General features: G+C 39.6%; 1 protein-coding gene across 1 annotated transcript in view; it reads right to left on the reverse strand.

The window, feature by feature from the left end:
• HDAC2 (histone deacetylase 2) overlaps positions 1-26,948 on the reverse strand; it is a gene marked incomplete in the record, with an annotated part of 356,906 nt that overhangs the window by 24,540 nt on the left and 305,418 nt on the right. The window contains 1 exon segment of the mRNA XM_053710876.1: positions 9,361-9,516. Coding sequence (XP_053566851.1) covers positions 9,361-9,516 — 156 coding nt within the window.

A 26,948-nucleotide genomic window follows, 5' to 3' on the forward strand; every position in this document is an offset into this window, starting at 1 on the left:
CCTGACTCCAAATAAGATTGATGAATCAAAAGCTTTAACCAAGATGCCAAAGAAACGGCAGAAGCCTTCTGACCTTTCCTGGAAACAGAAAAGATAACAAATAGACTAGAAGTCTTCCTGAAAACTTTAGTAGCTTCAACATAATATTTCAAAGCTCTCCCTACATCCAAAGAATGTAAAGATCTTTCCAAAGAATTCTTAGGATTAGGAAACAAAGAAGGGACAACAATTTCTCTACTAATATTGTTAGAATTCACAACTTTAGGTAAGAATTTAAATGAAGTCCGCAAAACTGCCTTATCCTGATGAAAAATCAGAAATGGAGATTCACAAGAAAGAGCAGAAACTCTTCTAGCAGAAGAGATGGCCAAAAGGAACAACACTTTCCAAGTAAGCAATTTAATGTCCAAAGAATGCATAGGCTCAAATGGAGGAGCCTGCAAAGCCTTCAAAACCAAATTAAGAGTCCAAGGAGGAGAGATTGATTTAATGACAGGCTAAATTTGAACCAAAACCCTGTACAAAACAGTGAATATCAGGGAGTTCAGCAATTTTTCTGTGGAATAAAACAGAAAGAGCAGAGATTTGTCCTTTCAAGGAACTTGCAGACAAACCTTTATCCAAACCATCCTGAAGAAACACTAAAATTCTGGGAAGAATGCCAAGAAAATTTATGAGAAGAACACCATGAAATGTAAGTCTTCCAAACCCGATAATAAATCTTTCTAGAAACAGATTTACGAGACTGTAACATAGTATTAATCACTGAGTCAGAGAAACCCCTATGACTAAGCACTAGGCATTCAATTTCCATACCTTCAAATTTAATGATTTGAGATCCTGATGGAAAAACAGACCTTGAGATAGAAGATCTGGTCTTAATGGAAGTGGCCAAGGTTGGCAACTGGACATCCGAACAAGATCCGCATACCAAAACCTGTGAGCCCATGCTGGAGCCACCAGAAACACAAACAATTGCTCCATGATAATCTTGGAGATCACTCTTGGAAGAAGAACTAGAGGCGGAAAAATATAAGCAGTTTGATAACCCCAAGGAAGTGTCAAAGCATCCACTGCTTCCGCCTGAGGATCCCTGGACCTGGACAGGTACCTGGGAAGTTTCTTGTTTAGATGAGATGCCATCAGATCTATTTATGGAAGCCCCCACTGCTGAACAATTTGAAAAAACACATCTGGGTGAAGAGACCACTCTCCCGGATGTAAAGTTTGACGACTGAGATAATCTGCTTCCCAATTGTCTATACCTGGGATATGGACCGCAGAAATTAGACAGGAGCTGGATTCTGCCCAAACAAGTATCCGGGATACTTCTTTCATAGCCTGAGGACTGTGAGTCCCACCCTGATGATTGACATACGCCACAGTTATGACATTGTCTGTCTGGAAACAAATGAGCGGCTCTCTCTTCAATAGAGGCCAAAACTGAAGAGCTCTGAGAATCGCACGGAGTTACAAAATATTGATTGGTAATCTCGCCTCTTGAGATTTCCAAACCCCTTGTGCTGTCAGAGATCCCCAAACAGCTCCCCAACCTGAAAGACTCGCATCTGGTGTGATCACAGTCCAAGCTGGACAAACAAAAGAGGCCCCTTGAACTATACGATGGTGATCTAACCACCAAGTCAGAGACAGTCAAACATTGGAATTTAAGGATATTAATTGTGATATCCTTGTGTAATCCCTGCACCATTGGTTCAGCATACAAAGCTGGAGAGGTCTCGTGAAAACGAGCAAAAGGGATTGCGTCCGATGCTGCAGTCATGAGACCTAAAACCTCCATGCACATAGCTACTGAAGGGAATGATTGAGACTGAAGGTTCCGACAGGCTGAAACCAATTTTAGTCGTCTCTTGTCTGTTATAGACAGAGTCATGGACACTAAATCTATCTGGAAACCTAAAAAGGTGACCCTTGTCTGAGGAATCAAAGAACTCTTTGGTAAATTGATCCTCCAACCATGTCTTTGAAGAAAAAACACTAGTTGATTCGTGTGAGATTCTGCAGAACGTAAAGACTGAGCTAGTACCAAGATATCGTCCAAACAAGGAAACACCGCAATACCCCGTTCTCTGATTACAGAGAGTAGGGCACCGAGAACCTTTGAAAAGATTCTTGGAGCTGTCGCTAGGCCAAAAGGAAGAGCAACAAATTGGTAATGCTTGTCTTGAAAAGAGAATCTCAGGAACTGATAGTGATCTGGATGAATCGGAATATGAAGATATGCATCCTGTAAGTCTATTGTGGACATATAATGCCCTTGCTAAATAAAAGGCAGAATAGTCCTTATAGTCACCATTTTGAATGTTGGTACTCTTACATAACGATTCAAGACTTTTAGATCCAGAACTGGTCTGAATTAATTTCTCTTTGGAACAATGAATAGATTTGAATAAAACCCCAGACCCGGTTCCTGAAAAGGAACCAGCATGATTACCCCAGATAACTCCAGGTCTGAGACACACTTCAGGAAAGCCTGCGCTTTCTCTGGGTTCACTGAAATGCGTGAGAGAAAAAAACTTCTCACAGGCGGTCTTACTCTGAAACCTATTCTGTACCATTGAGAGACAATGTTCTGAATCCAATGATTTTGCACTGAATTGATCCAAACATCCTTGAAAAATTTTAATCTGCCCCCTACCAGCTGAGCTGGAATGAGGGCCGCACCCTCATGCGGACTTGGGAGCTGGTTTAGATCTCTTAAATGGCTTGGATTTATTCCAGATTGAGGAAGGCTTCCAATTAGAGACCGATTCCTTAGGGGAAGGATTAGGTTTCTGTTCCTTATTTTGTCGAAAGGAACGAAAATGGCTAGAAGCTTTAAATTTACTCTTAGATTTTTTTATCCTGAGGAAAAAAAGCTCCCTTCCCCCCAGTAACAGTTGAAATTATTGAATCCAACTGAGAACCAAATAATTTATTACCTTGGAAAGAAAGAGATAGCAATGTCGATTTAAAAGTCATATCAGCATTCCAAGATTTAAGCCATAAAGCTCTTTTAGCTAAAATAGCTAAAGACATATATCTTACATCAATTCTGATGATATAAAAAATGGCATCACAAATGAAATTATTAGCATGTTGAATTAAATTAACAATGCTATACACATTATGATCTGATACTTGCTGTGCTAAAGTCTCCAACCAAAAAGTTGAAGCAGCTGCAACATCCGCCAAAGAAATAGCAGGCCTAAGAAGATGACCTGAACATAAATAAGCCTTCCTTAGATAAGATTAAAGCTTCCTATCTAAAGGATCTTTAAAAGAAGTACTATCTTCGGTAGGAATAGTAGTACACTTAGCAAGAGTCGAGATGGCCCCATCAACCTAGGATTTTTTCCCAAAACTCCAATCTATCAGTTGGCAAAGGATACAATTTTTTAAACCTTGAAAAAGGAGAAAAAGAGGTACCCAATCTATTCCATTCCCTTGAAATCATATCTGAAATTGCATCAGGAACTGGAAAAACCTCTGGAATAACTACATGAGGCTGATAAACAGAATTTAAACGTTTACTAGTTTTAATATCAAGATGAGGCAGGATCTTCTGAATCAGACAGATCCTCATCAGAGATAGATAAATCAGTATGTTGTCGGTCATTTGAAATTTCATCAACTCTATGAGAAGTTTTAAAAGACCTTTTACGTTTATTAGAAGGCGGAATGGCAGACAAAGTCTTCTGAATGGAATCAGAAACAAATTCTCTTAAATTTACAGGAATATCCTGAGCATTAGATGTTGATGGACCAGCAACAGGTAATGAACTACTACTGATGGAAACATTATCTGCATGTAAAAGTTTATCATGACAACTATTACAAACCACAGCTGGAGGTATAGTCTCCACAAGCTTACAACAAATGCACTTAGCTTTGGTAGAACCGATATCAGGCAGCAGGATTCCAGCAGTAGATTCTGATACAGGATCAGATTGAGACATCTTGCAGTATGTAAGAGAAAAAACAACATATAAAGCAAAATTATCAATTTCTTTATATGACAGTTTCAGGAATGGGAAAAAATGCAAACAGCATAGGCCTCTGACATAGAAAAAAAGGCCAGAGGCAAAAAGGCAAGATGAGACAGATGCGCCACATGGCCCAATATTGTTTGGTCCAAAAACAAATTGATATGTATACAGGTAGTGAACTCACAATTGTGAATGCACCTCAATTAGTGCTATGGAGGCAGTCTGGGATCTATTACAGTCACCCAGGAGACCAACTTCCGGTAATGATGTGGTGTCTGTATCAGAATGACAAAAAGAAACACAGGTGCCTATATGGCCTAGTATTGCCTTAACACAGGTGAATCAATGTGGTAGAAAGGAATGGTACTCACAATAGTTGTAGCATCTCCCTTGATGATATAGAGGCAGGATGGGATCAATGCAGTCACCCACCAGACTTAGTCATAGGCCAACCGGACACAAATGGAAATCCAGAAAACAGCAATGGTCAGGATAGACCCAGAAAAGTTCCCTCTCAGCCAAAGGGATAAATGGCAAAAGGTTCATTAGGATCCTTAGATTATCCCCTATTAGGGCGCGCCCTCCCTTGTTTTTCCAGAGGCAAAAAGGATTGGGGTCTGAAATAATGAAAATGTTAGGCGCCAAGTATGACGAACCCCAAACAGAAAAAAAAAATTTTGGCGCCAAAAACGTCCGGAACGAAACTCTAGCATCATAGATGACGCAACCTCATGAAAGACTCGGTACCAACAAAGACGCCGGAAATGACGAATTTGCGTCAATGAATTGCAACTTTTCGCGCCAAAAAAAAGAAGTACATTTTAGCATTTTGCGCTCTCTCGAGCCTAATACAGCCCGCAATTTAGAAAAAGAGTTAACGTGAAAGAGACTAAACCCCAGCTAAGAATTATTTTATTTTTTTATAAAATGCATTTCCCAGATATGAAACTGACAGTCTGCAAAAAGGAAATATACTGAAAACCTGAATCATGGCAAATAAGTACAAACATATATTTAGAACTTTATATATAAAGTGCCAAACCATAGCTGATTGTGTCTTAAGTAATGAAAACATACTTACCAAAAGACACCCATCCACACATAGCAGATAGCCAAACCAGTACTGAAATGGTTATCAGTAGAGGTAATGGAATATGAGAGTATATCGTTAATCTGAAAAGGGAGGTAGGAGATGAATCTCTACGACCGATAACAGAGAATCTATGAAATAGATCCCCGTTAGGAAAACCATTGCATTTAATAGGTGATACTCCCTTCACATCCCTCTGACATTCACTGTACTCGGAGAGGAATCGGGCTTCAAAAGAGCTGAGAAGCGCATATCAACGTAGAAATCTAGCACAAACTTACTTCACCACCTTCATAGGAGGCAACGTTTGCAAAACTGAATTGTGGGTGTGGTGAGGGGTGTATTTGTAGGCATTTTGAGGTTTGGGAAACATTTCCCCTCCTGGTAGGATTGTATATCCCATACGTCACTAGCTCATGGACTCTTGCCAATTTCATGAAAGAAATGGTAGGCCTGATAATATAGTTAGAATGTAAATAAGCTTTCCTAAGATAAGATTCAATTTTCCTATCTAAAGGATCCTTAAAGGAAGTATTATCTTCCATAGGAATAGTAGGACGCTTGGCAAGAGTAGAAATAGCGACATCAACCTTAGGGACTTTTACCAAAAACTCTAATTTAGCCACTGGCAAAGGGAACAGCCTTTTAAACCTAGAAGAAGGAACACAAGAAGTACCAGTCTTAGACCATTCCTTAGCAATCACATCAGAAATAGCATCAGGAAAAACATCAGGAGAAATCACAGGAGGTTTATGAACAGAATTTAAAAGTTTACTGGATTTGTTATCAAGAGGACCAGACTCCTCAATATCCAAAGTAATCAATACTTCTTTCAACAAAGAACAAATATACTCAATCTTAAAAAGATAAGTTGATTTATCAATGTCAATGTCTGAAGCAGGATCTTCTGAGTCAGAGAGATCCTCATCAGAAGTGGATATATCAGTATGTTGTCGGTCATTGCAAAATTCATCAGTATGAGAAGTTTTAAAAAGACCTTTTTACGTTTATTAGAATGCGGAATAGCAGACAGACTTCTGTATCGCATCAGCAATATAATGTTTCATATCAACAGGGATATCATGTACATTAGATGTTGAGGGAACAACAGATACTGTACTAGTACTAATAGAAACATTTCTGCAGGCAAAAGCTTATCATGACAACTGTTACATACTACAGCCGGAGATATAATCTCTGCTAGCTTACAACAGATACACTTAGCTTTGGTAGAACTTTGTTCAGGCAGCAGGGATCCTACAGCAGCTTCTGAGACAGGATCAGATTGAGAAATCGTGTAAAATGTAAAAGAAAAAAATAACATATAAACAAAAAATATCTTATTTCCTCATATAGTAGTTTCAGGAATGGGAAAAAATGCAAATGCTAAAATAGGCAAAAAGGCAAATAGCACTGCCCTCTGAGCACAAAGAAGGCAAGGAGCATATAGGAAGTGGAATAAAAAAATTTCTTTTGGCACCAAGTATGACGCACAACGCAAAAGGAAGTATAACATTTTTTTGGCGCCAACAAACATCCGGAAATGACAACTCGTGTCATAAACGCAACTTTGCGCCAAACAACCTGGCGTCAACTAAGACGTCGTTAACGTCGAACTTGCGCGACAAAAAATTATTGAGCCAAAAATGACGCAATAAATAACAGCATTTTGCGCCCTCACAAGCCTAAAATTTGCCCGCAATTTCTTTAGAGAAACAAGTCAAATTGGAAAAAAGACTAAACCCCAGGTAAGAAAATATTTAAAAAAATAACTTCCTAAAACATGATTCCCATACTGAAACTGCTAGACTGCAAAGAGAAATATACATAGACCTGACTCATGGCAAATATAAGTAAACACATATTTAGAACTTTATATATAAAGCACCAACCATAGCTGAGTGTGTCTTAAATAATGATACATACTTACCGAAAGACACCCATCCACATATAGCAAATAGCCAAAACAGTACTGAAAGCTATCGGCAGAGGTAATGGTATATAAGAGTATATCGTCGATCTGAAAAGGGAGGTAGGAGATGAATCCCTACGACCAATAACAGAGAACCCTTGAAAAGATTTCCCGCAAGAGAAACCATAAAAATCAATAGGTGATACTCTCTTCACATCCCTCTGACAAACACTGTACTGGGAACTGGGCTTCAGAATGCTTAGAAACGCTTATCATAGAAGAAAAACAAAAAAATCAAGCACAAACTTACTTCACCACCTCCATAGGAGGCAAAGTGTGTAAAACTGAATTGTGGGTGTGGTGAGGGGTGTATTTATAGGCATTTTGATGTTAGGGAAACTTTGCCCCTCCTGGTAGGATTGTATATCCCATACGTCACTAGCTCATTTACTCTTGACAATTACATGAAAGAAAAAAAAAAGCAAGCATCATAGCTCGCTATAATATAATGCAAGCATTAGAGGGATAGACTTAATATAACAAATTCTGGCGGCAAGAACGACGCACTGAAAAGACGCAACTCGCGTCACAACAGGCGCAACTTTGTGAAAAAAATGACGCAACTCGCATCACAGCAGGCGCAATTTCGCGCCAAAAATATTTGCGCTAAAAATGACAACGTTTGCATCATCGTGAGCCTAATTTGCCCGCAAAATTTTTAAAAACAGATTCCATGTTAGCAGAAGGTAAGAAAAAAATACCTAAATTCTCCCATAAACATAATTTCCATTCTGAAACTGTGTGACTGCAAAGCGAAATATTAACAGACCTGACTCAAGGCTAATATATGCAATATACATTAAAAACTTTATAATATAAAGTGCCTTCCATAGCTAAGAGTGTCTTAAAAATGATATATACTTACCAGAAGACACCCATCCACATATAGCAGACAGCCAAACTAGTACTGAAACATATCAGCAGAGGTAATGGTAGAGGAGTATAATGTCGATATGTAAAAGGAGGCAGCAGATGAATCTCCGCAACCAAATTTACAGAGAGCCCTAGAATAGATTTCCCATGGTGAAAATATGGTATCAGGCAATACTCCCTTCACATGCCTCAAACACTGTACTTAGAGAGGAACTGGGCTTCAATATGCTTAGAAGTGCCTTTTACAGAAGAAATGAAGCACATCATGCTTCACCACCTCCTAAGGAGGCAAAGTTTGTAAAACTGAGGTATGAGTAAGTTGGAAGGTGTATTTATAGGCATTTGAGGTTTAGGAAACTTTGTCCCCTCCTGGTAGGAATGTATATCCCATACGTCACTAGCTCATGGACTCTTGCCACCTATATGAAATAAACAAGTTTTTCATGCTTCCCGCATAAATCGAAGCATTTCAATTAGATTAGAAGGAGATCAGATGCTGTAAGCTTAAAGGGGTATTAAACATCTCTTGGTTTGGTGCAGAAATTGCACTTTCTCCCACGATTCCGAGAGGCCAAAAATAAAAAAATCTGCAGCAGTATGAAAACTGTTAAAAACTGCATAAACCAGCTATTTGATTTGCAGCATTTCAGGTTACAGAATTTGCTTTTTGTGCCTCTCTATAGTGTGTGGGACAAGAACAAATTGGATGTCCCTTAAAATGTGGGGTTTAAAGCTATGTGTTTCTGACCAGCTTCCTGCTCATGGGGCCAGTCTTCACTGATGAGAACTACTAGGATAAACCAACTAATACTCTTGCTCTTCAGAATCTGTCACCAGTGCAAGCACTTTCAGGTAATAAAACAGAAAACACAAGACCTAAGACAATAACCAGGGATCTTACTCTGCAAAAGAAAGACATTCAATAATCAAGTACTTCTGAGCCAGAAGGTCCTGTTATATTTTGATTTTCTGAACCATCTGAAGACGCAGAGCAACTGAAGTAACTATGAATCTCCAAAGGATCAATATCTATTACATATGTTTTGGGAAACATGAGTTTGGCATCAAACATGGGTATCCATTATAATCCACCATAATTCCTATACAGATATTTGCACATTGATTTTATGTTGAAATCTAGCAGCACAATTGAACCCTACTGTGTATGAAGGGTGAGCAGGAGCTTGCCTTTAGTATATTCAATCATGTGTGCAGTATGGCTTCTGGTGTACTGGCCACTTTGTCATAATTATAATAAAAGAACAGCTGAGATGGGTGGCTAAGATAAGGAATGATAAGGAGTCTTATAAAGTTAAGTTAAAGTGTTTTCATATCTTCAGATGTAGCATATGCTTTTTTTTTTTATTTACTATCACTTTAACATATCCCAATAAACAGAATACACATGCTCATAAAAACACCCACACAGTCCTTACCAGCTTTTTTATCATCAATTTCCTTTTTGTCTTCTTCAAGCCTTGCTTTTTTTGTTCCTTTTTTGTGATCTGCTACATTCCTTCTTCCTCCTTCACCCTCATCCTCAGAGTCGGAAAACTCTTCATCACAAGCTATCCGCTTATCAGATGCCCGAACTAATAAAAGAAAACAAAAATTATTTACACAACAACAAAAAAATGACAGAATTTAAGTTCCTGCTGGAACCTAAAAAGCAGGGTAATTCCTTAATGCACCTCTCTTAACCCCTTAAAGGGACATTAAACACTGAATACATGCTAGATAGAATGATGCATTCAAAGAAAAGATTAGTCCATGACTAACATGTAGATGTATTTTTAAAGTTTAATTAGTTGTTTAAAAAGTGACAAAATAAGTGTAAAGTTTTAGTGTCTATAAAACACTGGGAGCTGCCATGTTGTAACTTGTGTTACCTTCTCTGCTGTGGCCAATTAGGGTCAGTTATAAATAGGTCACTAGAGTTTGCAGCCAATGGTTGTGCTGGATTTAAGTGTTCTGCACTTCCATTTCTAACAGGAACTGAAAAGCTCACAATTTCAGAATGGAATTACAGGCAAAGAGGACAAAATAAATAATGAAAGTATATTGCAGAGTTGTTTTATATATACAATTTATCATTTTATATTACCATCTCAAAGTGTTTAATGTCCCTTTAATGACAACTGATGTACCAGGTACGTCATGCAAAAACTAACAGTTAATGACAATGGACGTACCTGGTACGTCAGTTGTCTAACAGAGTGCTGGAAGCGATCACAAATGCTTCCAGCAGCTCTGAGGGTATTGCAGTGATGCCTCAATATGGAGGCATCCTGCAATACCACTTTACAAGCCTCCGATGCAGAGAGAGCCACTCTGTGGCCCTCTCTGCACCGGTAGTGATGGTGCCAGTGTCCGCCGGTATGAGGGTGCGCGCGCGTGCACAATGCACACGTGTGCGTGCGCGCATTAGTCACACTGACACCAATGAATGAGGGAGGAAAGGGATTAAAAGGTCAAAAAATTTTTTAAATATAAAAGGATCTGGGAGGGTGTGGGGGTATTGTGGGGGGGCTGATACACTACAGAAATAGTTTTTAAGTTAAAAATAAAATAAAAATACTTTTTGGGTGATTTTTGGGGCCAAACTAGGTACTGGCAGACAGCTGCCAGTACCCAAGATGGCGGTAATTAGGTAGGGGAGAGGGTTAGAGAGCTGGAGGGGGGATCAGGGAGGTTGGGGCTAAGGCAGGGGTCCATCACAGCTAAAATATTTTATTATTTTTATTTAAAAAAAAAAACAAAAAAAAACTTTTATTTAGTAATGGCAGACTTTCTGCCAGTACTTAAGATGGCGGGAACAATTGTGGGGTGGGGGAGGGAAGAGAGCTGTATGGGAGGGATCAGAGGGTGGGATGTGTCAGGTGGGAGGCTGATCTCTAAAATTAACCCTGCAAGCTCCCTACAAGCTACCTAATTTAACCCCTTCACTGCTGGGCATAATTAACGTGTGGTGCGCAGCTGCATTTAGCGGCCTTCTAATTACCAAAAAGCAACGCCAAAGCCATATAAGTCTGCTATTTCTGAACAAAGGGGATCCCAGAGAAGCTTTTACAACAATTTCTGCCATAATAGCACAAGCGGTTTGTAAATAATTTCAGTGAGAAACCTAAAATTGTGAAAAATGTAAAGTTTTTTTTTTTATTTGCTCGCATTTGGCGGTGAAATTGTGGCATAAAATATACCAAAATGGGCCTAGAAAAATACTTTGGGTTGTCTTCTAACAAAAAATATATACATGTCAAGGGATATTCAGGTATTCCTGACAGATATCAGGGTTCCAATGTAACTAGCGCTAATTTTGAAAAAAAGTGGTTTGGAACAAGTGAAGTGCTACTTGTATTTATTGCCCTATAAATTGCAAAAAAAAGCAAAGAACGTGTAAAAATTGGGTATTTCTAAACTCAGGACAAAATTTAGAAACTATTTAGCATGGGTGTTTTTTGGTGATTGTAGATGTGTAACATATTTTGGGGGTCAAAGTTACAAAAAGTGTGTTTTTTTCCATTTTTTCCTCATATTTTATTTTTTATTTTTTTTAGTAAATTATAAGACATGATGAAAATATTGGTATCTTTAGAAAGTCCATTTAATGGCGAGAAAAACGGTATATAATATGTGTGGGTACAGTAAATGAGTAAGAGGAAAATTACAGCTAAACACAAACACTGCAGAAATGTAAAAATAGCCATTGTCATTAAGGGTAAGAAAATTGAAAAATGGTCCGGTCATTAAGGGGTTAATATGACAAGGGGTTATACTTCTTATACTGAACACATACGCACAGCTGGTGACAGCAATGTGCATGTACAATAAGCACGCAGCATCCCACACTATCAAGTTAAAAATGTTTCTCAATAAAATAAATTATCTGGACAAACAATGGCAACCCAACTGTGTGACTTCCACTGCTTATTGGGTCTGTGGCAGGTGTCCACTTGGGACCAGAAGTTCTCTAAGGCTCACGAGTGGTGCTTTTTTTGTTTTTTTTACCCCTTAAATGTTAAAATATAATTGTTCTAATGAATTAAAGCATGTAATCTGTCCAGTATAATAGCTCTTTAAATCATATTCAGTGTTGTGAAAAAGTATTTGCCCCTTACTGATTTTCTCTTTCTTTGCATGTTTACCACTTTGTGGCTTCTATTATACTGTGTATGAAGAGCTGAAACTATTCAAAGAACCAAAACAAACACTAAATTAGCTTTTTTGAATGATAATTTGGTTTACGGAAAAAAAACACACCAACTAGTCCTATGTGAAATAGTTTGGCCCCATGAATTGTAACAAATGCATAATATAAAAAGTATTTTTTTCCCAACAAATGTAAAAAAACAATTTATTCTTACCTGATAAATGTATTTCTTTCTTGACACGGTGAGTCCACGGATCATCTTAATTACTGTTGGGAATATCACTGCTGACCAGCAGAAGGAGGCAAAGCTGTTAAATACCACTCCCCCTACCCACAATCCCCAGTCATTCAAACAAAGGGAAAGAAGAAAGGAAGTAATCTAAGGTGCAGAGGTGCCTGAAGTTTATAGAAAAGCAAACTATCTGAAAAACAGGTGCGAGCCGTGGACTAACCGTGTCAATAAATAAATAAATTATCAGGTAATAAATTATGTTTTCTTTCTAATGACACAGTGAGTCCACGAATCCTCTTAATTATTGTTGGGAACCAATACCCAAGCTAGAGGACACGGATGATAAGGGAGGGACAAGACAGTTAACCTAGACAGAAGGCACCACTGCTTGAAGAACCTTTCTCCTAAAAGAAGCCTCTGCTGAAGCAAAAGTATCAAATTTGTAAAATTTAGAAAAAGTATGCAAAGATGACCAAGTCGCAGCCTTGCAAAGCTGATCTACAGAAGCTCCATTTTTGAAAGCCCAAGAAGATGAAACAGCCCTTGTGGAATGAGCCGTGATCCTCTCAGGAGGCTGCTGACCAGCAGTCTCATATGCCAAGCGAATAACACTCCTCAACCAACAAGAAAGAGAAGTAGCCGTAGCTTTCTTACCCTTACGCTTCCCAGAAAAAAAAAACAAATGAAGAAGACTGGCGAAAATCCTTAGTCGCCTGCAAATAATATTTCAATGCACGAACCACATCAAGGTTGTGCAACAAACGCTCCTTGTGAGAAGGAGGATTAGGACACAAAGAAGGAACAACAATCTCTTGATTAATATTCTTATCAGAAACAACTTTGGGAAGAAAAACCAAGGCAATACGCAGAACTACCTTATCAGAGCGAAAAATAAGAAAAGGCGATTCCTACTGTAAGGCTGAAAGCTCCGAAACTTGTTTAGACATTTGAGATCTAAAATTGGTCTGAAGGTTCCCTATTTTTTGGGAACCACAAATAGATTTGAGTAGAAACCCTGCCCCTGTTCCAGTTCTGGAACTGGGCAAATTACACCCATTGTGTAGAGGTCTTTTACACAGCGTAAGAACGTCTCTCTTTTTGTCTGGTCTACAGGCAAAGGTGAAAGATGAGATCTCCCCCTTGGGAGAAAATCTTTGAATTCCAGTTGGTACCCCTGGGTCACAATTTTCAATGCCCAGGGATCCTGTACATCCCTTGCCCAAGCCTGAGCAAAGAAAGAGAGTCTGCCCCCTACTAGATCAGGTCCCGGATCGGGGGCTGCCCCTTCATGCTGTCTTGGTAGCAGAAGCGGGCTTCTTGGCTTGTTTACCTTTATTCCCGGCCTGGTTAGGTCTCCAGACCGACTTGGATTGAGCAAAGTTAACTTCCTGCTTAGTGGAGGAAGAGGAAACAGAGGATACTCCTTTAAAATTTCAAAAGGAACGAAAATTATTTTGTTTACCCCTCAACTTGAGGGACTTGTCCTGAGGTAGGGCGTGACCCTTACCTCCAGTAATGTCAGAGATTATTTCCTTCAGCTCAGGCCCGAATAGGGTCTTACCTTTGAAGGGAATAGATAACAGCTTAGATTTAGACGATACGTCAACAGACCACGAGTTTAGCCATAACGCTCTGCGCGCCAGAATGGCAAAGCCTGGGTTTTTCGCTGCTAATTTTGCAATTTGAAAAACAGCATCAGTAATAAAAGAATTGGCTAATTTAAGAGCCATTATTCTGTCTAAAATGTCCTCTAAAGGTGTCTCTACCTTCAGAGACTCTTCCAGGGCATCAAACCTAAAAGGCAGCTGCAGTAGTTACTGGAACAATGCAGGCTGTAGGCTGTAAGAGAAAACCCTAGTGAAAAATTGTTTCTTTAGAAGGCCCTCTAACTTTTTTATCCATAGGGTCTTTAAGAGCACAACTGTCTTCAATGGGTATAGTTGTACGCTTAGCTAGAGTAGATATAGCTCTCTCCACCTTAGGGACCAATTCCCAGGAGTCCCGTATGGTGTCTGATATAGGAAACATTTTCTTAAAGTTAGGAGGGGGAGAAAATAGTATACCTGGTCTTAACAATTTCCGAAATTCTCTTAGGAACCGGAGAAACATCCGTGTAAGTAGGTACTTCTAAATATTTGTCCATTTTACACAATTTTTCTGGGGGAATTGTGATAGGGTCACAATCATCCAGAGTCGCCAAAACCTCCCTGAGCAACAGGGAGGTTTTCCAGTTTAAATTTAAAGGACGTGACGTCCGAATCTGTCTGAGGTAATACATTTCCTGACTCTGAAAGTTCTCCCTCAGACATAAAACCCCTAACCCCCAAAGCAGAGGATTGTGAGGGTGCATCGGAAATAGCCACTAAGGCATCAGAGGGTTCAGTATTTACATTAATACCTGACCTACTGCGTTTACCCTGCAAACCTGGCAGTTTAGATAGTACCTCTGTAAGGGTAGTAGACATCACTGCAGCCATATCTTGCAAAGTAAAAGAAGTAGACGCACTAGAAGTACTTGGCGTCACTTGAGTGGGCGTTAAAGGTTGTGACACTTGGGGAGAGTTAGATGGCATATCCTGATTCTCTTCAGACTGAGAATCATCCTTAGGCACACTCATTTCCTAAAATATGTTCTTTACAGTGTAGGGCCCTTTCAGTACATGAAGGACACAATGTAAGAGGGGGTTTCAAAATGGCTTCTAAACACATAGAACACTGACTTTCTTCAATGTCAGACATGTTGAACAGACTAGTAATAACAGCACAAGTCGTTAACAATCTTTATTATATAAGAAAAACAATTCAGTAAAAAAATGTTACTGCACCTTTAAGAAGAAAAAGTGAACACAGATCTTCCAAAAGTGCTAAAACGTTATGCAAATTAGATAATTTTGGCAGTGAAAGCACCTAATGTGCAGTCGGATATTGCACCACAAGAGATTATGAGGTTTAACCCTTTAAATCGATTGTTTAACCCACAAACACGTTATGCAGAAAAAAAAGTTAAAACCTCCAATGCTGTGGCGCCTACCTGCCCCAAAGGTCAGTTCAGACGATCCGGACTTGCTCCACAAAACAACCTCACAGTCTGGTCCCAACCGGAGTAAATGGCTGCTGCTCTCTCCGGCTCTAACTGTGCACTGAGGCGCGAAAATTAGGCCCCGCCCATCATGTCCGATGTGAACTAACACAGCCAGCCGCATGGGAAGCGGTCTTGAGCAAAAATGACCATGCCTAAAAATGATGTGCCATGTGAACCCCCCAAAACATAAACATATCAGCCCTGATGAGCCTCCTCTTTAATAAAGATAGCGGTTTCAAGGCTGCCCCAGTGTCTAACCATAGCCCTTAAGTGTCCCTTGCTGAAGTCTCTCACAAGGATCAATAAACACAGGAGTACAGTACCACCCTACCCGGACTACTGCTTACCCCTTTTCCAATTTAGGAAATATGACAGCCAATTCTGATCCACCAAGTCTCCTCAGAATATAAATGACTGCACATACCTCAATGCTGCTTGCAGCAGGAAACGTTCCCCACACTGAAGATTTCTTGCACACCTCAGTCAATCTTGTGGGAAAACAACACGGATCTCAGTTACAACTGCTGAGATCATCCAACTCAAGGCAGAATTCTTTTTCTATGTCCTGCCTGAGGAAAACAGTACTCTCCGGTACCATTTAAAATAAAAAAAACTCTTGATTGAAGAAACTAAAAACTATCATTTTATCACCACTTAAACTTTACCCTTCCTATTACTAGCACAGGCAAAGAGAATTACTGGGGGGAGGAGTTAAGGGAGGAGCTATATAGCAGCTCTGCTGTGGTGCTCTTTGCCACTTACTGTTAACAGGAGGATTATATCCCACAAGTTAGGATGAAACCCGTGGACTCTTGTAAAAGAAAAAAACGGTGATTGCGATTTAATCACAATTTTCTTATAAATGACTATAACACCTTCATTTTGCATTCTAAAGTTTATTTAACACTACAGAATCCAAATGTACATGTTTCTCAATGTCCAATACACTCTTGGAGCATAAAAAACATAATTTATGTAAGAACTTAAATGATAAATTCATTTCTTTCATATTAGCAAGAGTCCATGAGCTAGTGACGTATGAGCTAGTGACGTATGGGATATACATTCCTACCAGGAGGGGCAAAGTTTCCCAAACCTCAAAATGCCTACAAATACACCCCTCACCACACCCACACATCAGTTTAACGTATAGCCAAGAAGTGGGGTGATAAGAAAAAAAGTGCGAAAGCATAAAAAAATAAGGAATTGGAATAATTGTGCTTTATACAAAAAAATCAAAACCACCACAAAAAAAGGGTGGGCCTCATGGACTCTTGCTAATATGAAAGAAATTAATTTATCAGGTAAGTTCTTACATAAATTATGTTTTCTTTCATGTAATTAGCAAGAGTCCATGAGCTAGTGACGTATGGGATAATGACTACCCAAGATGTGGATCTTCCACGCAAGAGTCACTAGAGAGGGAGGGAAAAAATAAAGACAGCCAATTCCGCTGAAAATAATCCACACCCAAAATAAAGTTTAAATCTTATAATGAAAAAAACTGAAATTATAAGCAGAAGAATCAAACTGAAACAGCTGCCTGAAGTACTTTTCTACCAAAAACTGCTTCAGAAGAAGAAAACACATCAAAATGGTAGAATTTAGTATAAGTATGCAAAGAAGACCAAGTTGCTGCTTTGCAAATCTGATCAACCGAAGCTTCATTCCTAAACGCCCAGGAAGTAGAAACTGACCTAGTAGAATGAGCTGTAATCCTTGAGGCGGAGTTTTACCCGACTCGACATAAGCATGATGAATTAAAGATTTCAACCAAGATGCCAAAGAAATGGCAGAGGCTTTCTGACCTTTCCTAGAACCGGAAAAGATAACAAATAGACTAGAAGTCTTTCGGAAAATCTTAGTAGCTTCAACATAATATTTCAAAGCTCTAACTACATCCAAAGAATGCAATGAATTCTTAGGATTAGGACATAATGAAGGAACCACAATTTCTCTACTAATGTTGTTAGAATTCACAACCTTAGGTAAAAATTTAAAAGAAGTTCGCAACACCGCCTTATCCTGATGAAAAATCAGAAAAGGAGACTCACAAGAAAGAGCAGATAATTCAGAAACTCTTCTAGCAGAAGAGATGGCCAAAAGAAACAAAACTTTCCAAGAAAGTAATTTAATGTCTAATGAATGCATAGGTTCAAACGGAGGAGCTTGAAGAGCCCCCAGAACCAAATTCAAACTCCAAGGAGGAGAAATTGACTTAATGACAGGTTTTATACGAACCAAAGCTTGTACAAAACAATGAATATCAGGAAGATTAGCAATCTTTCTATTCTAAAAGAATGCCAGGAAAAGTGATGAGAAAGACACCAAGAAATGTAAGTCTTCCAGACTCTATAATATATCTCCCTAGATACAGATTTACGAGCCTGTAACATAGTATTAATCACAGAGTCAGAGAAACCTCTTTGACTAAGAATCAAGCGTTCAATCTCCATACCTTTAAATTTAAGGATTTGAGATCCTGATGGAAAAAAGGACCTTGCGACAGAAGGTCTGGTCTTAACGGAAGAGTCCACGGTTGGCAAGAGGCCATCCGGACAAGATCTGCATACCAAAACCTGTGAGGCCATGCTGGAGCCATCAGCAGAACAAATGAGCATTCCTTCAGAATCTTGGAGATTACTCTTGGAAGAAGAACTAGAGGCGGAAAGATATAGGCAGGATGATACTTCCAAGGAAGTGACAATGCATCCACTTCCGCTTGAGGATCCCTGGATCTGGACAGATACCTGGGAAGTTTCTTGTTTAGATGAGAAGCCATCAGATCTATTTCTGGAAGTCCCCACATTTGAACAATCTGAAGAAATACCTCTGGGTGAAGAGACCATTCGCCCGGATGTAACGTTTGGCGACTGAGATAATCCGCTTCCCAATTGTCTATACCTGGGATATGAACCGCAGAAACTAGACAGGAGCTGGATTCCGCCCATACCAGTATTCAAGATACTTCTTTCATAGCCAGAGGACTGTGAGTCCCTCCTTGATGATTGATGTATGCCACAGTTGTGACATTGTCTGTCTGAAAACAAATGAACGATTCTCTCTTTAGAAGAGGCCATGACTGAAGAGCTCTGAAAATTGCACGGAGTTCCAAAATATTGATTGGTAATCTCACCTCCTGAGATTCCCAAACCCCTTGTGCTGTCAGAGACCCCCAAACAGCTCCCCAACCTGTCAGACTTGCATCTGTTGAAATTACAGTCCAGGTCGGAAGAACAAAAGAAGCCCCCTGAACTAAACGATGGTGATCTGTCCACCACGTCAGAGAGTGTCGTACAATCGGTTTTAAAGATATTAATTGATATCTTTGTGTAATCCCTGCACCACTGATTCAGCATACAGAGCTGAAAAGGTCGCATGTGAAAACAAGCAAAGGGGATCGCGTCCGATGCAGCAGTCATAAGACCTAGAATTTCCATGCATAAGGCTACCGAAGGGAATGATTGTGATTGAAGGTTTCGACAAGCTGAGATCAATTTTAGACGTCTCTTGTCTGTCAGAGACAGAGTCATGGACACTGAATCTATCTGGAAACCTAAAAAGGTAACCCTTGTTTGAGGAATCAATGAACTTTTCGGTAAATTGATCCTCCAACCATGATCTTGAAGAAACAACACAAGTCGATTCGTATGAGATTCTGCTAAATGTGAAGACTGAGCAAGTACCAAGATATCGTCCAAATAAGGAAAAACCACAATACCCTGTTCTCTGATTACAGACAGAAGGGCACCGAGAACCTTTGTAAAAATCCTTGGAGCTGTTGCTAGGCCAAACGGCAGAGCTACAAACTGGTAATGCTTGTCTAGGAAAGAGAATCTCAGAAACTGATAGTGATCTGGATGAATCGGAATATGCAGATATGCATCCTGTAAATCTATTGTGGACATATAATGCCCTTGCTGAACAAAAGGCAGAATAGTCCTTATAGTTACCATTTTGAATGTTGGTATGCTTACATAACGATTCAATATTTTTAGATCCAGAACTGGTCTGAAGGAATTCTCCTTCTTTGGTACAATGAAGAGATTTGAATAAAACCCCAGCCCCTGTTCCAGAACTGGAACTGGCATAATTACTCCAGCCAACTCTAGATCTGAAACACATTTCAGAAATGCTTGAGCCTTTGCTGGATTTACTGGGACACGGGAAAGAAAAAATCTCTTTGCAGGAGGCCTTATCTTGAAGCCAATTCTGTACCCTTCTGAAACAATGTTTTGAATCCAAAGATTGTGAATTGAATTGATCCAAATTTGTTTGAAAAATCGTAATCTGCCCCCTACCAGCTGGGCTGGAATGAGGGCCGCACCTTCATGTGGACTTGGGAGCTGGTTTTGGTTTTCTAAAATGCTTGGACTTATTCCAGACTGGAGATGGTTTCCAAACTGATACCGCTCCTGAGGGCGAAGGATCAGGCTTTTTTTCCTTATTGTGACGAAAGGAACGAAAACGATTATTAGACCTAAATTTACCTTTAGATTTTTTATCCTGTGGTAAAAAAGTTCCTTTCCCTCCAGTAACAGTTGAGATAATAGAATCCAACTGAGAGCCAAATAATTTATTACCCTGGAAAGAAAGGGAAAGCAAAGTTGACTTAGAAGACATATCAGCATTCCAAGTTTTAAGCCATAAAGCTCTTCTAGCTAAAATAGCTAGAGACATATACCTGACATCAACTCTAATGATATCAAAGATGGCATCACAAATAAAGTTATTAGCATGTTGAAGAAGATTAACAATGCTATGAGAGTTATGATCTGTTACTTGTTGCGCTAAAGCTTCTAACCAAAAAGTTGAAGCTGCAGCAACATCCGCTAAAGATATAGCAGGTCTAAGAAGATTACCTGAACATAAGTAAGCTTTTCTTAGAAAGGATTCAATCTTCCTATCTAAAGGATCCTTAAAGGAAGTACTATCTGCCGTAGGAATAGTAGTACATTTAGCAAGAGTAGAGACAGCCCCATCAACTTTAGGGATTTTGTCCCAAAATTCTAATCTGTCAGATGGCACAGGATATAATTGCTTAAAACGTTTAGAAGGAGTAAATGAATTACCCAAATTATTCCATTCCCTGGAGATTACTTCAGAAATAGCATCAGGGACAGGAAAAACTTCTGGAATAACTACAGGAGATTTAAAAACCTTATTTAAACGTTTAGATTTAGTATCAAAAGGACCAGAATCCTCTATTTCTAATGCAATTAAGACCTCTAAGTAAAGAACGAATAAATTCCATTTTGAATAAATATGAAGATTTATCAGCATCAACCTCTGAGACAGAATCCTCTGAACCAGAGGAACCACTATCAGAATCAGAATGATGATGTTCATTTAAAAATTCATCTGAAAAATGAGAAGTTTTAAAAGACCTTTTACGTTTACTAGAAGGGGGAATAACAGACATAGCCTTCTTAATAGATTTAGAAACAAAATCTCTTATGTTAACAGGAACACTGAGTATTAGATGTTGATGGAACCACAACAGGTAATGTAACATTACTAAAGGAAATATTATCTGCATTAACAAGTTTGTCATGACATTCATTACAAACAACAGCTGGAGGAACAGATACCACAAGTTTACAACAGATACACTTAACTTTGGTAGATCCAGCACCAGGCAGCGTTTTTCCAGAAGTATCTTCTGACTCAGTGTCAATCTGGGACATCTTGCAATATGTAATAGAAAAAACAACATATAAAGCAAAATTGAACAAATTCCTTAAATGACAGTTTCAGGAATGGGAAAAAATGCCAGTGAACAAGCTTCTAGCAACCAGAAGCACTAAATAATGAGACTTAAATATTGTGGAGACAAAAGTGACGCCCATATTTTTTAGCGCCAAAAAAGACGCCCACATTATTTGGCGCCTAAATGCTTTTGGCGCCAGAAATGACGCCACATCCGGAACGCCGACACTTTTGGTGCAAAAAACCGTCAAAAATGACGCAACTTCCGGCGACACGTATGACGCCGGAAACAGAAAAAACTTTTTGCGCCAAAAAAGTCTGCGCCAAGAATGACGCAATAAAATGAAGCATTTTCAGCCCCTGCGAGCCTAACAGCCCACAGGAAAAAAAGTCAAATTTTAAGGTAAGAAAAAAATTGATTTATTCAAATGCATTATCCCAAATATGAAACTGACTGTCTGAAATAAGGAACGTTGAACATCCTGAGTCAAGGCAAATAAATGTTTGAATACATATAATTAGAACTTTATACAAAAGTGCCCAACCATAGCTTAGAGTGTCACAGAAAATAAGACTTATTTACCCCAGGACACTCATCTACATGTAGTAGAAAGCCAAACCAGTACTGAAACGAGAATCAGTAGAGGTAATGGTATATATAAGAGTATATCGTCGATCTGAAAAGGGAGGTAAGAGATGAATCTCTACGACCGATAACAGAGAACCTATGAAATAGACCCCGTAGAAGGAGATCATTGAATTCAAATAGGCAATACTCTCCTCACATCCCTCTGACATTCACTGCACGCTGAGAGGAAAACCGTGCTCCAACCTGCTGCGGAGCGCATATCAACATAGAATCTAGCACAAACTTACTTCACCACCTCCATAGGAGGCAAAGTTTGTAAAACTGATTTGTGGGTGTGGTGAGGGGTGTATTTGTAGGCATTTTGAGGTTTGGGAAACTTTGCCCCTCCTGGTAGGAATGTATATCCCATACGTCACTAGCTCATGGACTCTTGCTAATTACATGAAAGAAATACAAACCACAAAATATTTAAAATAAAATTTGCTGCCTGTGATGTGATTAACTAGTAGTCACTAGCCAGTTATTAGGTCTTATGACACACAACATTGTCATGTTTTCTTGGACAGCCATTCTAACAGTGGGCAGTGGTATGATTAACAAATGAAGCAGTATAAGCCACATACACACACACATATATAATATACAATCACATACACAGTGGCACACAGATATATAAATAAAAAAAACATTGTAGATGCAGTTAAGTTAACCCAGTAGCAGAGGGGACTGCAGTTTTAGCCTTTTTGGGAGCTGTGGGGTTAACTGCATCTGCTATGTATTTGAGCCGTTTCTCAGAAAGCAGGAGATTGTGTGGGAGGTTCCATAATATTTACATACCCTAAGTTTCAGACTACAGACATCCCTAGGGGGAAATATAAGTAAGTGGCATTCTCTCCTGTTCATTCCTGCATGTGCTCTGCTTTTAGACTTCTAGATTGATCGGCTGCTTATGAGAACAGAAAGTGAAAGTAAAAACAGCCATTTTACAAATAGACTAGATGGAGGGTTTTAAAATCCCGGCGATTAATCGCGGTTTTAAATTGCATATGCGATTAATCGCGCAGCCCTAATATAAATATATATATATATATATATATATATACACACACATATATATATATTAATATGTACAGTATGTTGCAATCAGGGTTACGAGAGCTGCGGCCGTTAGATTGTCGCATAAAAAAAGAGGCTATATTGAAGTCTATGTGGGAGAACCTAAACCACGATAGTGTGTGTTTTTGAGAGCGAGGATGCGATCACGAGGGAGCGATATTTGCACTCCCCACTGTAATTTCACGTTCAGTGGCAGCGTGGAAATAAAACAGAGCAAATTATAAATTCGGGAAAGAGCAAATATGCGCTCAACTTTTAATCTAGACCTTTGTTATTTAGTTACCTATCATTTATGTTGCAATATATAATAGGATGTAATTAATAAAGGTTATGTCCATATAAGTATAAATATTGTGTCTTGACACACCCTCTAAGAGTTAATAACCAATGAAAAGCTACTTCGGCAAATGAAAGACATGTAATATTAAGAGTATTTTGTCATTATCCACTATATTAGGGCAGGTCATTAAAAGCACATACATTACATTACATATATATATAAATTAATTTCTTTCATATTGGCATAAGTCCATGAGCTAGTGACGTATGGGATATACAATCCTACCGGGGGGGGGGGCGGCGGCAAAGTTTCCCAAACCTCAAAATGCCTATAAAATACACCCCTCACCACACCCACAATTCAGTTTAACAAATAGCCAAGAAGTGGGGTGATAAAGAAAGGAGTAAAAAGCATCAACAAAGGAATTTGGAAATAATTGTGCTTTATACAAAAAAATCATAACCACCATAATAAAGCGGGTGGGCCTCATGCACTCTTGCCAATATGAAAGAAATGAATTTATCAGGTAAGATCTTACATAAATTAATAATTATGTTTTCTTTCATGTAAATTGGCAAGAGTCCATGAGCTAGTGACGTATGGGATAGCAATACCCAAGATGTGGAACTCCACGCAAGAGTCACTAGAGAGGGAGGGACAAAATAAATAAAAAAACAATGCTGAAAAAAATGAATCCACAACCCAAATATAAGTTTATTCTCATAAATGAAAGGAAAAACTTAAATCATGAGCAGAAGAATCAAACTGAAACAGCTGCCTGAAGAACGTTTCTACCAAAAACTGCTTCCGAAGAAGCAAATACATCAAAATGGTAAAATTTAGTAAATGTATGCAAAGAAGACCAAGTTGCTGCTTTGCAAATCTGATCAACTGAAGCTTCATTCTTAAAAGCCCAAGAAGTGGAAACTGATTTAGTAGAATGAGCCGTAATTCTCTGAGGCGGGGCTTTACCAGACTCCAAATAATCTTGATGAATTAAAAGCTTTAACCATGATGCCAAAGAAATGGCAGAAGCCTTCTGATCTTTCCTGGAACCAGAAAAGATAACAAATAGACTAGAAGTCTTCCTGAAATCTTTAGTAGCTTCAACATAATATGTCAGAGCTCTCACCACATCCAAAGAATGTAAAGATCTCTCCAAAGAATTCTTAGGATTAGGACACAAGGAAGGAACAACAATTTCTCCATTAATGTTGTTAGAATTCACAGCCTTAGGTAAGAATTTAAATGAAGTCCGCAAAAATGCCTTATCCTGATGAAAAATCAGAAAAGAGAGAGCGGATAATTCAGAAACTCTTCTAGCAGAAGAGATGGCAAAAAGGAACAACACCTTCCAAGAAAACAGAATTTATGCTTACCTGATAAATTACTTTCTCCAACGGTGTGTCCGGTCCACGGCGTCATCCATTACTTGTGGGAATATTCTCTTCCCCAACAGGAAATGGCAAAGAGCACAGCAAAAGCTGTCCATATAGCCCCTCCTCAGGCTCCGCCCCCCAGTCATTCGACCGACGGTTAGGAGAAAAAAATGAGAAACTATAGGGTGCCGTGGTGACTGTAGTGTATAGAGAAAGAAATTTTTCAAACCCGATTAAAAAAACCAGGGCGGGCCGTGGACCGGACACACCGTTGGAGAAAGTAATTTATCAGATAAGCATAAATTCTGTTTTCTCCAACATTGGTGTGTCCGGTCCACGGCGTCATCCATTACTTGTGGGAACCAATACCAAAGCTTTAGGACACGGATGAAGGGAGGGAGCAAATCAGGTTACCTAAACGGAAGGCACTACGGCTTGCAAAACCTCTCTCCCAAAAACAGCCTCCGAAGAAGCAAAAGTATCAAATTTGTAGAATTTGGCAAAAGTGTGCAGAGAAGACCAAGTCGCTGCCTTACATATCTGATCAACAGAAGCCTCGTTCTTGAAGGCCCATGTGGAAGCCACAGCCCTAGTGGAGTGAGCTGTGATTCGTTCAGGAGGCTGCCGTCCGGCAGTCTCATAAGCCAATCGGATAATGCTTTTCAGCCAGAAAGAGAGGTAGCAGTAGCTTTTTGTCCTCTCCTCTTACCAGAGTAAACGACAAACAAAGATGAGGTTTGTCTAAAATCCTTAGTTGCTTCTAAATAGAACTTTAAAGCACGAACTACATCTAAATTGTAGAACAAACGTTCCTTCTTTGAAAACTGGATTCGGACACAGAGAAGGAACAACTATTTCTTGGTTAATATTCCTGTTGGAAACAACTTTCGGAAGAAAACCAGGCTTAGTACGCAAAACGACCTTATCTGAATGGAACACCAGATAGGGTGGATTACACTGCAAAGCAGATAATTCAGAAACTCTTCTAGCAGAAGAAATAGCAACCAAAAACAGAACTTTCCAAGATAGTAACTTGATATCTATGGAATGCAAAGGTTCAAACGGAACCCCTTGAAGAACTGAAAGAACTAAATTTAGACTCCAAGGAGGAGTCATGGGTCTGTAAACAGGCTTGATTCTGACCAAAGCCTGTACAAAAGCTTGTACATCTGGCACAGCTGCCAGTCGTTTGTGTAACAAGACAGATAAAGCAGAAATCTGTCCTTTTAGAGAACTCACTGACAATCCCTTATCCAAACCTTCTTGGAGAAAGGAGAGGATCTTAGGAATTTTAATCTTACTCCAGGAGAATCCCTTGGATTCACACCAACAGATATATTTTTTCCATATTTTATGGTAAATCTTTCTAGTCACAGGTTTTCTGGCTTGGACCAGAGTATTTATCACTGAATTTGAAAACCCACGCTTGGATAAAAACAAGCGTTCAATTTCCAAGCAGTCAGCTGCAGAGAGACTAGATTTGGATGTTCGAATGGACCTTGTACTAGAAGATCCTGTCTCAAAGGTAGCTTCCATGGTGGAGCCGATGACATATTCACCAGGTCTGCATACCAGGTCCTGCGTGGCTACGCAGGAGCTATCAGAATCACAGAGGCCTTCTCCTGTTTGATCCTGGCTACAAGCCTGGGAAGGAGAGGGAACAGTGGAAACCCATAAGCTAGGTTGAACGACCAAGGCGCCACTAATGCATCCACTAGAGTCGCCTTGGGATCCCTGGATCTGGACCCGTAGCAAGGAACCTTGAAGTTCTGACGAGACGCCATCAGATCCATGTCTGGAATGCCCCAAAATTGAGTCAACTGGGCAAATACCTCCTGGTGGAGTTCCCACTCCCCCGGATGGAAAGTCTGACGACTCAGATAATCCGCCTCCCAGTTGTCTACCCCTGGGATGTGAATTGCAGATAGATGGCAGGAGTGATCCTCCGCCCATTTGATGACCTTGGATACCTCTCTCATCGCCAAGGAACTCTTTGTTCCTCCCTGATGGTTGATGTAAGCTACAGTCGTCATGTTGTCTGACTGGAATCTTATGAATCCGGCCTTCGCTAATTGAGGCCAAGCCCGGAGAGCATTGAATATCGCTCTCAGTTCCAGGATGTTTATCGGGAGAAGAGACTCTTCCCGAGACCATAGACCCTGAGCTTTCAGGGAATCCCAGACCGCAGCCCAGCCTAATAGACTGGCGTTGGTCGTGACAATGACCTACTCTGGTCTGCGGAAACTCATTCCCTGAGACAGGTGATCCTGGGTCAACCACCAACGGAGTGAGTCTCTGGTCATCTGGTCTACTTGAATCTTTGGAGACAAGTCTGCATAGTCCCCATTCCACTGATTGAGCATGCACAGTTGTAATGGTCTTAGATGAATTCGAGCAAAAGGAACTATGTCCATTGCTGCAACCATCAACCCTACTACTTCCATGCACTGAGCTATGGAAGGCTGCAGAATAGAGTGAAGAACTTGA

The sequence above is a fragment of the Bombina bombina genome, chromosome 4 (assembly GCF_027579735.1).
Source record: "Bombina bombina isolate aBomBom1 chromosome 4, aBomBom1.pri, whole genome shotgun sequence".
NCBI lineage: Eukaryota > Metazoa > Chordata > Amphibia > Anura > Bombinatoridae > Bombina > Bombina bombina.